The sequence below is a fragment of the Alligator mississippiensis genome, chromosome 1 (genome assembly GCF_030867095.1).
Source record: "Alligator mississippiensis isolate rAllMis1 chromosome 1, rAllMis1, whole genome shotgun sequence".
NCBI lineage: Eukaryota > Metazoa > Chordata > Crocodylia > Alligatoridae > Alligator > Alligator mississippiensis.
In genome coordinates, this window is record NC_081824.1 from 29,663,103 (window position 1) to 29,679,179 (window position 16,077).

General features: G+C 41.9%; 1 protein-coding gene across 1 annotated transcript in view; it reads left to right on the forward strand.

Annotated features, from left to right (window-relative positions):
- Positions 1-16,077, forward strand: part of NOL10 (nucleolar protein 10) — a 71,638-nt gene that overhangs the window by 24,635 nt on the left and 30,926 nt on the right. Inside the window, exon 13 of the mRNA XM_006257920.4 lies at positions 951-1,003. Coding sequence (XP_006257982.1) covers positions 951-1,003 — 53 coding nt within the window. The remainder of the gene's footprint in view (positions 1-950; positions 1,004-16,077) is intronic.

Sequence of the window (16,077 nt, forward strand, 5' to 3'; positions counted from 1 at the left end):
AAACCTTAGCATATAATTTTCATGCTGAACAGGCAAAAGTCTGTTGCTAGTTTTGGGGTTTGTCATGAATTTAATGTCTACAGCACTTCTCAGGTCCTGAGCATTTTAAAATCAAGTTGGATGGTTCCCATAATTTTTTTGCAAGCTTCTCATTTTGCACAAATTGAGCTACAGAAGTTAAACTGGTTTGTTCAAGAACCCAAACACAATTGCCGTCAGAGCCAGGAGATCCTCAGTCTCAGTTCTGTTGTCAGACCGTACTACTTATTTTCAAACAGAGTATTCTGAAATATACCCAATACCCAAAGAAAAAAGTGATTTTTTTTTTTTTTTTTTGAGACTTCAGTTTCTTATTAACTGAGGCTGTTCAGACAAACTGCTACAGATCACCATCCTATGTTTACCAGGGATTTTGTTTTTATCAAACATGTCGCCCCAATATTATAGCTTCATCTGCACACAGTTTTGGCCCCATTTAAAGGACAATGTTAATTAGACCTGGTCTGAACAGTCAGAAGACATGTTCCTTAAAATATAATGGTGGGATTGGGCGGTACGCTTACCTGAGCCTTAGATTGCTCACATCTATGTAGACAGGCCAGTGCAAACAAGCACTGGAATGAGCTGTTAACTGGAGCTCAGTTGGCCATTGCAGTGCAGCTGCAATGTATGCTTATATATACTTATGGTTAATATTGCTTTCCTGGGATGTTCGTTCATGTTTTCTCAAATTGCCATTCAGAGAACTTTTTGGCATTGTATAAAATTGCAGTCATTCTTTTTTCTTAAAACTCCTGAGATTTGAGTTTTTTTGCATTTTTTTTAATTGGAATTAATGTGCCCTGCATTCAATTAGATGCTATTTCTTCTAACAACTTTATAACTTTTTTATTTGGAAAAGTTAGGCTCTTTCAACAGATATTTTTATCATGTGATTTGTGTCTCTTTAGGAATGCTCCTGACTGCCAATGAAGCCCCTAAAATGAACATCTATTACATTCCAGTAAGTAATGCACAAGGGTTTTTTTTCACCGTTAATGTATGACTAGCAAGAACACCGCTAGTTTAAAATTGTTAGCTTCATGATACATTGTCACAGTAGATGTAACTTGCAAGCTGAATTAATTCTGGGCATCTGTTAGGCTTCAAGGCTTGTGTTATTTCATTGTTGCTGTTGCTGCTTCTCAGGATAAAGTATATAGTGTGATTTTTATTCCATTGTTAATTTCCAAAAAAATAATTAATAATTTGGAAGCTTCTGCTTATTCCTAACAATTCCAGAAATGGCTAGAGACAATGGAAAAAAATAGCTCTGGAAAGAGAAACCTGCCTGTTCTCAATGATTTGTTGCAATACGTTGATAGAGCATAAAATTGTGCAACTTGCTGTCGAGATGCATTTAAGTTTTAGTAAACTTCTACTTGGAGGTTAAATTCTAAACAGACTTCTGTCAAGGTATTTGCAAACACAATTGCATGTAGAGCTATGCTTACATTTCGGTCCGTTTGTGAGAGTAGGTTGTACTCAAAGTGTATGCACAAATCTCTGTACAGCCCAAGTATGGCTATACATAAAGAACTTAACTGCAGAAAGGGAGGCCAGGCTCTGAAGACACAAGTGTTTCACTATATCACTATATTCATGTGTTTGGGCTGTGTACATTGTTTTAAATTGCTTATTTTTATTGTGCTTTAGATTTTCAAGCAAGAAACCTTGATTTAAACCCACTGATTTGCATTATGTTTTTAATTTGTACTCCTTTTATAACTTTTCTGAATGTTTCAGTGGTTAGTAACCATTTAATATATGTTGATTGATTCATTTATTGCAGTCTACACAGTCCCTACACCAAATTTGACACTTCTTTTCACTAGGCAGTGTACATTATCTACACATTAAATCCACTTTGTTCTTATCTATATTTGCATTTTCATAATTTTGTATGTTGTTGCACATGGCAATTAAAATATTATCTATCATTAGATAAGACTTTAGAATTTTAGACAGCTTTACTCATTAGAAAGAAGAAGAAAACAAATACTCTGTGGTGGTGGGGGTCTGTTTTATTATTTCAGTTTTCTGTTGGTTTCTCAACTTTGAATGAACTGTGTGGTGAACTGAACTAAACTGAAATGAAGCATATGTTTTCTTAATATGCTCAAAAGACGATTCTGGTGTCAAAAGCCAGTTTAGCATTTTAACAAGTTCTGATTACCAGGGACTATTTCCCTGTCAGTGACTTGACTTCAGTGGCAAAAATGCCTGAATATTTTTATTTAGCTTAAATTTTAAAGATTATCCTAACTTCAGATTTAATTTTAACCTGTCCTGAGACCTGAGTTTATAATGACTAGGTTTGTAGCTTGCTTCTTATGATGTCAGCAAGTAGTTGAAAAAGTTCTTCTTGCAGTTTATTAGTTTTTATAGGAAGAATGCATAGGTTATTACACATAACATTTAGTGTCCAGTCCAATGAACTGGAAACTGTTAAGCTTCTCTGACACTGCAGTATCCTGAGGTACAGATTCATAGATACTAGGGTTGGAAGGGACCTCAGCAAATCATCGAGTCTGACCCCCTGCCTAGGCAGGAAAGAGTGCTAGGGTCAAATGACCCCAGCCAGATGCCTATCCAGCTTTCTCTTGAAGACCCCCAAGGTAGGGGCAAGCACCACCTCCCTTGGAAGCCTATTCCAAATTTTGGCCACCCTTACCATTAAGTTTTTCCTGATATCTAGCCTAAATCTGCTCTCTGTCAGCCTGTGACCATTGTTCCTTGTTACCCCAACAGGTGCCCTGGTGAACAGAGCATCTCTGCTCCCTTGCTGCATCCCCCTAATGAATTTGTAGGCAACCACAAGATCACCTTTTAGCCTTCTCTTGCAGAGGCTGAAGGGGTCCAGATCCCTCAGTCTCTCTTCATAGGGCTTGTCTTGTAAGCCCCTAACCATACGAGTGGCCCTCCTCTGGACTCTCTCAAGTCTATCAACATCCTTCTTCAAGTACGGTGCCCAAAACTGGATGCAGCACTCTGTGTTCTGACCAATGCTGCTTAGAGGGGAAGGTATCACCTCCTTGGATCTATTTGTCATGCATCTGCTGGATGCTGGATATTTTTGCACCCTAGGTGCAGTACTCTGCATTTGTCCTTGTTGTACTGAATCCTATTGTGTACTGCCCAATTTTCTAACCTGTCCAGGTCTACCTGCAATCATTCCCTACCCTCCAGAGTATGCACTTCACCCCACAAACTCTGCAGACTTGGACAGAGTAAACTTCACACCCATGTCCAAGTCACTGATGAGGATATTAAAGAGTACAAGTCCAAGGACCAAACCCTGTGGGACCCCACTACCCACATCCTTCCAGGTCGATACTGACCTGTCTACTACCACTCTGGGTGCAACCGCTAAGCCAATTTGCCACTCACCGGACCATATAAACATCTGTCACAGCCTCTTAGTTTATTTATGAGAATGGGATGAGATACCGTATCAAAGGCCTTGCTAAAATCCGAGAAAATGACATCCATCTCTACTCCTGCATCTAAGCATTTTGTGACCCTGTCATAAAATGAAACCAGATTGGTCAGGCATGATCTGCCTGCTTTAAATCCATGATGGTTGCCCTGCTGCATTATTTTTCCTGCTGGACTCCCAGAGATATGGTCCTTCATAATCTTTTCAAAGACCTTTCCAAGGACGGAGGTGAGACTGACTAGCCTATAATTACTCGGATCCTCCTTCCTTCCCTTCTGGAAAATAGGGACCATATTGGCCCTTTTCCAGTCCTCTAGGACCTGACCCGAGCACCACAAGCACTCAAACAGCCATGCCAGTGGTTCTGCTACGACACCGGCCAATTCCTTCAGTACCCTCGGATGCAGCTCATCCAGGCCTGCTGACTTGAACACATCCAGTCCATCCAAGTGACTGCACCAAGTCAGCATCAACACTTGGTGGGCTGGTGTCCCTCTGATACCCATCTAAGAACCCATTAGAAGATTTATCTTAATCCCTGTTCAAGAACACTGAGGCAAAAAACTCATTGAATAGCTCTGCCTTGTCCCCCCTGTCTGTCACTAAGCGCTCCTTGTTCAATAGGGGTCCTATGCTGCCCTGCGCCTTCCTTTTACTCCCTACATACCTAAAAAAAGACTTTTTGTTGTCTTTATTTTGTGTTGCCAGCCTCAGCTCTGTAGTTGCCTTTGGCCTTTCTAACTGCCTCCCTGCAAGTACAGGCCAAGTATGTATACTTCTCCTTTGTAGCTTCCCCCTGCTTCCACCGCCTGTATGCCTTCTTTTTTGCCCTTAGGCTCCCCTGGATTTCCCTGTTTAGCCAAGGAAGTTTTTTGGCTCCTTTTCCCTCGTACTGGGATAGTCTTCCTCTGCGCCCGAAGGATCACTTCCTTAGGAATGACCACACTTCCTGGACTCCCATCTTGCCAATTCTCTTATCTTGCAGTGCGTCATTGACTAGACTCCTAAGCACACTGAAGTTAGCCTTCCTAACTTCCACACTACTAGTTATCTTACCCACCCTGAGCCATATGGTGAATTCAGTTGATTGGTGGTCACTATCCCCAAGGTGACCACAAATCTGTAGCTCCCCTACCAGGTCATTCCCCGTAGCCAACACCAAGTCCAGTAAGGCATTCCCCCTAGTGGGACCGTATGCCTACTGCATTAGGTGAAGGTCCTGCACGCAAGTTAAGAACCTACGTGAACAGTTGGATTTGGCTGACTGCTTCTCCCAGCAGATGTCAGGGTAGTTTAGGTCCCCTGTAACAACCACGTCCCTAGACCATGCAGCCTCTGAGAGCTGCCTCAAGAATTCCAAGTCTAGCCTTTCCTCTTGGTGTGGTGGTTTGTAGTAGACCCCTACCACCAAGTCCCTTTCCCCTCGACCTCCATGTATCCTAACCCACAATGCCTCAACTTTCTCCTCCTCTGATCCCATTTGATTAGGGTAGATGTATAACGCTTCTTAACATAGAGAGCAACCCCCACACTTTCCTCCCTCCTCTGTCCCATCTGTACAACCCTTAGCTCTCAATGTGCACTGCTCAGTCATGGGTAAGGTCCCACTAGGTTTTTGTTAGCCCCACTAAATCGACATTATTGTCTGCAAGCAGAAGTGTGAGTTCTTCCTGCTTGTTTCCCCCTGCTCCTAGTATTAGTATAGAGGCGCTAATTAGTATTAGTATAGAATGGTGCCTTTGGTGCCCCCTGCCCCATTCTGATGCCCAGTGGGCCCCTTAGTACTTACCTGGGATGTACTGTTACATGTCTTGCAGTTTGTAGGTTCCAGACTCTCTCCATCTCCTTTCTCTCCATCTCCTTCCTCCCCATCCCCCATTGAACTTAGTTTAAAGCCCAGTGTAGGAGGTAATAGATGTAGGGTTGGAAGGGACCTTGCAGATCTTTTAGTCTGACCCCCTGTCCTGGGCAGGAGAGAACTGGACTCAAATGACCCCAGCTAGGTAATCATCAAGCCTCATCTTAAAGACTCCTAAGGTAGGAGCCAGCACTACTTCCCTTGGAAGTTGGTTCCAGATCCTAGCCACCCTACCTGTGAAGTAGTGCTTTCTAATGTCTAGTCTGAACCTACTCTCTAACAATTTATGGCCGTTATTCCTTGTTACTCTGGGAGACGCTCGGAGGAACAAGGTCAGCCAACCTGTAAGAAAAGGAACTCTTACCTTTTGTAGGGAAATGAAGCCCCATCATGTCCCAGGAGGTCCCTTGCACGGAACTGCGGATTATGGTCCAGGAAGCATATACAGGCATTCCTCGACTTGCAACATTTCGAGTTGCAACATTTTTCACTTACGTTTATAAATTGACACCGTTTCAACTTTATAACGCTTGATCCGATGCAATGCCATGCCAGCGAACAAGTTTGCTGCATCGCTTATCTCCCCGGAGAACATCTGTCCAAACTTCCTCGGACACTTTCTTTAAGAAAGCAGACGACTCCAGAAAAACCTGCAGCCAATATACTTTTTTTCTGCATAGGCTTTCCAAGTGCAAATGCTCTTCCATTTCAAGGCCACAGTTTCTGTTGTTAGAATAAGAGCCTTATATTGACTATCCTGCAGGGTGTTAAGTATTGCAGAAAATCAGGGTGGATTTGATTTAAATCAAATCCATTTAAATCATGATGTAAATCATAGTTTAAATCACTGGTCCAGAAGCCTCTAATTTAATCCTTGTTTTTTGCAAACAGTGCATTCTTGTTGTTTGCTATAACCATAAAACATCTATCTCTGAGTTGTGAATAATATGTAAGTTTCATTTTTAGAAGGTCACACTCCATTTTAAATGAGTGATTTATTTTGATATTTTTTCAGATTAATTTTACAGCTACATCAGAAAAATGAATTATGATTTGGTTATTTTATTTACCAAAGGTAATTGAAATAGATACTTGTGAAGTCATTGGTGGGTAAACTCTCTCCAATTCACTAGTTTAATCATGGATATTTGGGGGATATTTTTGCCACGCTGTACTAGGAGGACATCAAATGCACACTGCAGCCATATGTTGTTAGCTTGGGACTTCCTTCACTTTCTTCTAGATTTTTCTCTCTCTTATGGCCTGACTAGCCTGCTGCCATGATAGGTTTTCCCTTCTACCATACCATTCCATTGATTTGAGATCTAGTGAGGGAAAGACTATACTCAGAAACTTATTCCTTAAGACTTCTGGAATATTCTGATCAAAATGTTTCTCATCTGTTTCTACTGCCCCTCCGTCCTTGCACTTATCTCCAGACTCCTCCTCCTTGCCCAGATCTACTCTACCCCCAACATTCCTCTATTCTTTTAACTTCTTGAAACTTTGCATTTTTAGAGAGAGGCAAGGGCTTGACTCTGTGTACACTTGCAGAGAGACAAGATGACTGATGGGTAAGTAATCAGGTCTCACCTCTCATCTCCAGACGCTGCTTTTAACAAGGATGTTATCTCTGGAGACAAGTCCACAGTTTGAGAACTAAAACTAAGCATCACAGAGATACTTAATGGGATCTGCTGGACTGAGCACTGAGTCCCATTAGGTAGAGTGTTTTTTGTTTTTTTTTTTAATCTTTACCAACCTATAGAGGAGTCTCTGGGAGCCCTATAAGATTGGGCCCCTAATATAGTCAATGGCCTGTGGTGATCTATTTATAAAACTTTTCTAAAAAGGTTACATAAATATATTGTCTCAAATAGTATACAATTAGAAGTTATAATCCCTATTCCATGATGATATCTTTGAGTTTTAACATATTTTAAATTAAAACTATCTTTTATATAGGTTGTTTTTTTTAAAAAGCATCTTAAAAAAATTCAAATACAATTATATAAAAAAATCTGATTTAAATTAAAAAAGATATGCATGCATACTGCCTGTCAAGAATGACTGGGGGGGACGGGACACAGAGGCCTGCATTTGACATGCCTCCCCCTGCTTCAGGCTGGGGCCACTCCCCACCTCCCCTCGCTGCTTTGGGCCAGGACCTGAGCCGTTCCCCTGCTCCCCTTCGGGCTGGGGCCTGGGACGTTCACTGCCTTCCTTCCCCCCCCCCCCCCCCCCCCCCGTCACTTTGGGCTGGAGCCAGGGCCTGGGCTGTTCTTCCCCTCGCCACTTTGGGCCAGGGCCATCTTCCTCCCCCCCCCCCTGCGTTCCCGCTGCTTTGGGCTGGGGCCATTCCCTCCCCCCAGCTGCTTTGGGCTGGGGACTGGGCTTTGCTGTTCCCTACCTTCCCCCCTGCCACTTTGGGCCGGGGCTGGGGCCAGGGCCTGCGACTGCAGTGGTGGTCACAGCGGCGGTCGCGCCTGCAGCTGGATGCAGCCGCCAGTAACCCCTGCTCCTGTCCCTCCCGTGTTCCCCGTCACCTCCCCTCACTGCTGGCTGTTGGGGGCGGAGATCTATAATACTAGATCTTTTTATACTACTGGAATATATATTCCAGTATTATAAAAGCTGTAGTCTGCCAATATAATATAATATATACAATTAAATATGCAGACTAAGGCTTTTATAATACTGGACTGTCTCGTTGATTTTTTTTTTTTTATCCACCCTGCAGAAGACCCCTAAATAAATAACTGGGGATGCTTCAGCACCACATCTATTAAATAATAGATCCTAAATGTGTCTTTATAGGCATGTACCTGTTTTTCAGGGGGGAGGAGGGAATGTTACTGGGTCATGCTGTCCCAAAGAAGCCACAGCACCAGAATGCCTCCTGGAGTAAGCTCAGAGTGTGCATGCCAAACTACATCTAATCATGTGGAGAGAAAAGACATGGCTTTTCCTGTTCCCTACCCCTTTTCCACCTCTTGGAGTGCAGCTTCTTCCCCCAAGAGAGTAGTCTCTCAGCTATATCTCTGTGAAGAAGCATTTGGTGAAGGCCTGATGCGGAGAGTCCAGTGGTAGAGACATCTCTTATGCTCTGACTGCCCTCTCTCTCTCTGGAAGGGTCTAGCAGAGTCTGGCTGTTACTGTGAAGTTTTAGCTTTTATTTCACTCATTGTTTGGCCTTGACACTGATTTGATTTCATTCTGTTTAGTCTTGATGAGGGAAAGTGCTTTTAAATGGGATTATGTAAATTGCCAGCAGTTTTAGCAGGTGCCAAATGATGGCATAAACTGTATCTCAACAAGCTGGCTTCCTGATGCATAGCTTTGCATGCATAGGGAAGCTTGAAATCTAAAGCTGTGCACCTTGTAATATGTCTAGGTTATAGACTTTCAAAGTGTGGTTTAAGACAGTAGCGTATGATTCTAAAGGCTGCTGCTGGGGAGAAACTCCACTGAGGCAACATACTGAATGAACAGAGCTCTGGACTCAGACTAATAGGGTGTGTGATGTAAAGCCCACTCTTTGGTTCATATAGTTCCTTCTATTCATGTAGCATAGACCCTCCTTCCTGCAGGGCATCTCTATTGCCTGAAGTGTCATCGGAGAGCAAGGGGACAAACCTTGTTGGTATTTATCACCTGGAGTAGGTTGTGCAACCATATGTCACCCCTGCTTAAGGATTTCATTTCAGCCTGTCTCTCTGTCTCTTTCCGACTCCAAATCTACCCATGCAGGATTTACATGTATACTGAATTTGAAAGCTCCAGCTCTGTTTTCATGTGGCTTTAAAAGCAGAGGCTGGAATTTTTTTTACGAGTGTAAAGTTGCTCTCTTTCCTGAAGTTTTGGCCTACAACTACTCCGTTCTCAGACTGGAACCACTCTGGTGTAAAGAAAAGAAGATCTTAGTCTCTAAAACTTCCTGGAATGTCTACTCAACTTTCATGCAACTTTGGAAAATGGTTTGATTTCCATGTACTTTCCTGGTTATGGGGCTGTTCTCTTTTATGTAATTTCAAAATATTTCCAGGGCACTGACAGTTGTTCCCTTATTAATGGTTGATTTTTCTCTAAAGACTCCTTTAATGGCTCTCACTTCTGATAAAATACCCGTGTAGGGCTGCAGTTTTATTACATGAACCTTTGTTTCCTTCCTCTGAACTTTCATCTCATAGTCAGCCCTTTACCCAGAAGGCTCAGAGAATCGATAACCTTATCCATCCAATCACTTCAGTGCTTTCTCCAGTTAAAATAACAAGAAGTGATAATTTACTACACAGTTCTTTCACTTATATGTTTTCATCATTTCACTATTCAGAAGATCATTTCACTATCTAGTTCTTGTGGTTATCCAGAAATGTCATTTAGTTTAGTGGTGTCAGCCTGCATAGAATTGTAGTGTCAGATTTTTAAAAAAGATTTTACTTGTGTCTTCATTTAATTAACTGGAAATGTTATTGTTAAATTTGAGGGGGAGGAAGCTAGTCCCCCACAAAAAAGAGATGAAAGAGTATTTTTATCTGTGTAGTAAATCAGCCTTCAATCCTTGTTGGTTCAGGGGTGCTTGGCCTCCAGCCGCAGCCCACAGAGCCACAGGTATCCAGCATGCGTGGTTCCTCAGGGATCTGAAATTTGGCAGCAGGGGAGCAGTGGCAGTGAATATGGCCACCACCTTCCTTGGCCACCAAATTTCTAGACCCTGCATCCTGCACACTTGCACAGCAGGTTGGGGCCAAGTCATGCCCCCACCCACATGGCTGAATGAGACTGGGCCATGCCCCTTCCCCCAGGCTGGATGGGTCTGGGCCATTCCCCCTCTTCCCCTGGGGCTGGGTTGGGGCCAGGTCAAGCTCCCTAGCCCTAAGAGAGGGGAAAGCTAGAGCATGGCTCCCTTCGCCCCTTGGGAATGAACCATGTCCCCTCCCTCCCGCTCGGTGCCCAGTTGTGGCTTGGACATACCCATCGTGCCCTCCCTCCCCCTCACAGGGCCAACTTGTTGCTGGGATGCCCCCTGCCTCCCTCCATATGGCTGGATGAGGCTCTGTTGCGACCATCCCATGCCAGATCATCAGCCAGATCCAGCTCTATGGATGGCTTGGACACTGCCCATGTAGCCTTCAGGCCAAAACGTTTGAGCACCACTGGCATAGCTGAGTTAGATATACATTCTTCTTTTCCTAGTAGAGTTCTGATTTAGGCTACTGTAATTCCAAGGCCACTTAACTAGCTGCCTAAAGACTTGTTTGGTAATCATTTGAACATGATATGACTTGTCCCCTATATGTTATACTGTATCCGTCTTTTGGTGACCAGGTATTGAAAGCAGAAATCTTGCTTAGCTACTAGTTACTTATCTTTGTGTTCTCTTGAGTGTGACACTTTGGACAGCCTAGTGGGAGACAGCTTTTCTGAGCACTTGCCACAGATAATATAGCCCTGTGTTAGTGTTGCCCCTCTAAGCTTTTTCCCTGTATCTTTTTTTAAGAATTGATGGTCATCTTCTCTTGACAGCACACTTCCTTGGACCTGAGTGGGGTGAGGGAGAGGCAAAAGCATCCAGTTACCCAGTACCTGTCCAGTTCCACACTCAATGTTTGTGCCATCATCCAAATCATATAATGTTTGTAGGTGTATAGGATTGTGGGGTGAGATTTTTGTTCAGCTTGGAAAAAGTAACACAGTGAAGAATACAGGTCTTGAATTCATTTACCTGTAGATACTTTAACATAGTAAAATATATCCACTATGAGAACTCATCTCTTTTAGCTCATTCTGTTGTTTTCCAATTGGACTTTGGAATTAATATGGTTGCTATCTCTTTTTGAAGAGTGTGGTAGGTACTCTGAATTTTTGGTGTCCAGGTATATATCTCCTTCAACATAATCCTTGAATTTTCTAGTTTTGAGGTGAAGTGGAAGACTACCTTGAAGTGATATGAACTGCATCCTCTGCAAAACTCTGTGAATTTTTTAGAAAAATGTCATAATTCATTTTAAATTGACTTAATTACTTTACTACAATATCTTTACACCCTGAAGACGTGAAAGTGCTCTTCTGATTGGAACCTAGTATTCGTTCCTATATTTTGACTTTCTATAAAACCACTTAAATATGAGTGATATTCATTCTGATTTTCTACCTGTAACTGCAGTTAAATTTTCTAGGGAAGAGGAACTTTAAAGTTTGGATTATTAAGTACTATTTCCCAGGTATACCATTGAATCTCTGCCCTTGCTAAAGTTACTTTGACCTAGATTTTCAAAATGGGTTACAGAAAATAATGTCCATGGTTAGATTTTCTGAGATGCTGAGTCCCTGCAACTTCAGTTATTGAGGTTTTTAAGCATTGTCCGGCCATAGTAAGGTCAAGTTGGACAAGTGCAATTTGTAGGTACTTCAGAATTTTTGGTCTTACCTTTACATTTTACAAACGAATAAAACTATAATGCCTGTTTAACAGAAATTATGCAAGGGGTAGTACTTATGAAAGGTGGTTTGGGAGCCTCAGAAGGGGGATTTCTAATGGAGATTGTGGCAAGAACAATTTTTTAGTAACCGGTTCGATAATTGGAAAAGTGGATTTAAAGACAGGTTAAGCTTAGGACTTGGCACAGCATCTTTTAAAAAAAGGTACCTACAATGTAAATTTGAAAATTAAGTTTCATTCATATATTCCTAATTAAGAATATGGGAATTTAAACAAATTGGATCTAAGTGAGTAATATATGGTCTGTGAGTTCTAACAAGCTTAACAAAAAAAAAAAAAGTTGTTTATCTTGACAAACAGAAATATGAGCTTCCTATTGTTAACCTAAACACTTGCAAGCTGAAAAATAACACCTTGGGCATGTTCACAACACAGGAAATCCTCTATTTACCATCAAAACTTACTGGCTTAGAGGAATCCCATACTTGTCAGTATAGATGCAGATGGTATCTGTGCATGATATTCAGGAAGCAATTTCCTTGTCTTCCTGTTAGAATTTTTTTAAATGTTTTTGGTGTTGATCTACTAATCCCGCTATCATGAGAGCTTCTGAAGCTCATACTGTTATTTTATGTAATGCCCTATAATGCAATCATTAATTGTCCATTTTAAAATGTCAGTGCTATACTGACACATGCATAAAGCCCATGTCTTATTGTTATGGAGGTTACCAGACTTCAACGAACAACTGGAATGTCTGAATTAAGTGACAGCACTTACTCAAATTCAGTTCACTATAGTGGCTATTTTATGCTTCAGTTTAACTCGTAACAGCAATTCTTGAATATGATTATTGGGTTAGTAATCAACTTTAATCCCTGTGCATTATCAAATGTTAAAGTAACAGTGGTAAAGAGAAAAGGTGTTTTATTTCCCTTCCCTTGTACTTTGGTAGTTAAGTACAACCAACCTCAAGCTATCTGTGGGTTTTATTCCTTTATCATATTTCGACACATTTAGAGGCAGTCCTGTTATTGACTCATCCCTTGTCAATGCAAGGATAAAGGTCATCATCATAATTGCCAATCCTTTGCAGTCAAGGATGATTGTCTTCCATGATGGCCTTATCAGTGGGTCTGATGGCTGACAAGGCCAATCCAGGATTGACAGGTTCTGTTGGAACTCAATCACTTGTTTCTGTGTGGAGCAGTTGGCTCTGGATCCTTGGTTTGGTGCACAACACGCTGTTTCTGCCACCCCCTCTTTTCAGTCTCCTGTTGTCATCATGAGGTTTCAGACTACTGAGATTCTTGCAAGCAGACTTCCTCCATTTAGGGTGGTCCTGGGCAATGGTGTCCAAAGCTAATGTCAGTGTTGCATCTTTTTCAATCTGGCCTTCAGGACATCCTTGAAGTGCTTTCTCTGCCTTCTTGTGCATATGCCTTGACTGAGCAAGTAATCATAACAAGTATCATAGGTAATCATGGCAAGTATTTGAAGGATGTTTCTGGGGAGGAAGAGTTTTGTATTTTAGTATGGTCTAGAGCAATATAGATAAGAGTAACTGGATATTTATCACAGATAAGTCTTTTTATAACTAAACAAGTATTTACAGTTTTTCCCTGCAGGGTATCTTTTAAACAGTTGTGCTGCTATCCAACCTCTGCTTTTTTTTTAACTTTATAGAAGGATCAGTCAGATCAGTGTTTCTCAACCCATGGGTCGCGACCCAAAAGTGTGTTTCAAGAAGAATATATGAAAGGTCTCAAACAAACTTTAAAAATGGATTCTCCATTAAAGGAGAAAAACATGGGAAACTGTGGATTTTTCCCTTGCAGCCTGGCAGGGTTCCAGCCTGCAAGGGGCTTCTTGCAGCTCCCCCTGCCCCATGCATCCACCCCCTGCCCCAGACACTGGGAGCTGAGGCCTGGGGATGGGGGGCAGCAGGATGGGAGTGAGGGGCACTGGGTTGCAACTGGCCATTGATGTTTACAAATGAGTCCTGGTACAAAAAAGGTTGAGCACCACTGCATTAGATGACTCTTCCTATGAGCAACTAGCTATCCTGCTCTAGCTCGTCAGTTGAGCCACCACCATAAATCTTTCCCTGATTTATGGTTTCTTAGAGAGAGACGGTCACAGGGTTATAAGGATTTAAAGACTTGTTTTCATTTCCAGCATTTAAAATAATGAACTAAATACAGACCACACTCATGTGTGAAAGCCAAGAAGAGGAAATAGAAATATACTTTTAAATAAAAAGCTATTAAAAGTAACTTACTGTAAACCACTAAGCTGGTTTTCACTAAAATGGTGCTACATATGGTAGCATGAATAGGCTTTTGTAGTTTCTCAGTTTCTATTTGAGGTCTCTATTTGAGGTTATCTCCATGGATGAGATGGACCTTCCAATGATGGCTCTTCCTTCCCTGTGTTATCAGGCAGTAGGTATCCATTCTCAGATGCCAGTCTTCCTTCCTTTAGAATTTATGGGGGAATAAATTAAGCTGTTGTCATTTAGCATAAACCTGTGCATTACCAAATTCCCCACTGAATTGGCCAGTTACATAAGCAGGAAGCATACTGTTGGGCTGGCAATCCTAATTCTTTGTCACATGGCCCCTTCCTTGCTATCACATTTCTCCACAAAACTGCATCTTGTACTTGTACTCCACAAAACTGCATTTTGTACCATCACAATACCCAGATTAAATTTTGATATTCCTTGCATTAGAATAAAGTCTATTATTACATTACATCTCCCCCAAAAAGTGCTGAAACCTTATAGTTGCTTAAAACTGATACAGAAAAATCAGTGAAAAATGTGCAACATTGGGAGGTGAGAGCAGGGGAGAATCCTATATTGTGTCAGGAAGAAGGACATGATGACCTGACCATTTCTATCTCTGACTTGTGGAAATAACTTCTCAGTTGTTAATTAGTTAGCCTCCAGAATACCATGTAAACTATTACAAGTTTACTGAAAGTACTGTATTTACTGGAATACAAGACAAGGCTTTTCCCCTGTGGTTGGAAGAGGGCAATAGCCCCTCATCTTATGATCACACACAATGAAATCTTGTTAAATACACTGTCTGTCATTAAAATGATGCCAAAAGCAGCATGTACTCAGCTCGGCAATGCAAACCAAATGTGAAGTTGATTAAGCGTAGCCAACATTGAGCATGACTAAAACACATGGCCCGTGTGTGGAGGGGGAGAGAGAGACTTGACAGTCCAAAACACACTTTTATAGTTATATCATTCTTTGTCCTGTTAAAAGACCTCTCTTCTTATTTATAATGTGTATATATACATTTTGTGTGCCAGGTAAAATTTGCCAGATAGTTCCAAATCATATTGATTGAGCAGAACTCAGTTGTTCCAAAATACATATTGATTGAGCAGGCAGAACTCAGTCATTCTAAACACCATGTATGGAGTTACAACTGGTAAGCATCCTCTACCACAAGGCTAGATTAGTACTTCATCTGAGTAAGGTATATGGTAATATCCATTAAGTGCAGTCCCCCTTAGCACTGACTTTTTAAAGTTATGGTGAGCCACTACATTGCATGCATGTTGCCTTTCTGTTTAGTCCCACAGCTGGGCTGCATCTTTCTTTCCCATTTCCAAGAATTCCTGTTTCTTCTCTAGCTGTACAAGCCTGGTAAACATCACCAAATAGGGCCTCAAGCAGTTCACCCAAAATCCCTCTGTCTCCTTTATCAACCTGTCGCATATGATTAGCGTGGTTCTGCCCTGGACAGGGATGAAGCCAGACCAGGTTGCAAACTTTTGGAGCATCCCAGGATTTGTGACAATAACACCCAGTTTCAGTCATTAGTGGGTCTTGATTAGCATGTGGATCCTTTGTGGGGGGGGGGGGGGGGGGGTGGTACCTGGAGTACACACAGAGACTGAGCAGTGCTGAGCTATGAGGTCATCAGAGCAAAAGAATCACTTCCCTTGATTTACAAGCGATACTCTTGTTAATACAACCTAGACTGCTGTTTGCTTTTTTTTTTTTTGTAACAAGAGCACAGTTTTAGCTCGTATTCAGCACTGGAACCCCCAGGTCCTTGTCCTCATCAAGGCCAGTCATTGTCTAGTCTGTATTTGTGCATGCAGTTATTCTGTCCCAGGTGTAGGACATCTGATTGATTGCTAACCATTTTTTCCAGTTTATGCAGGATATTCAGGATCCTAGCCCTACTTTTCAGAGTATCTACAGTTCTATCCCACTTGGCGTTGTTTGCAAATTTGCTAAGCATGTGCTCGATCTCATTGTCCAGATCA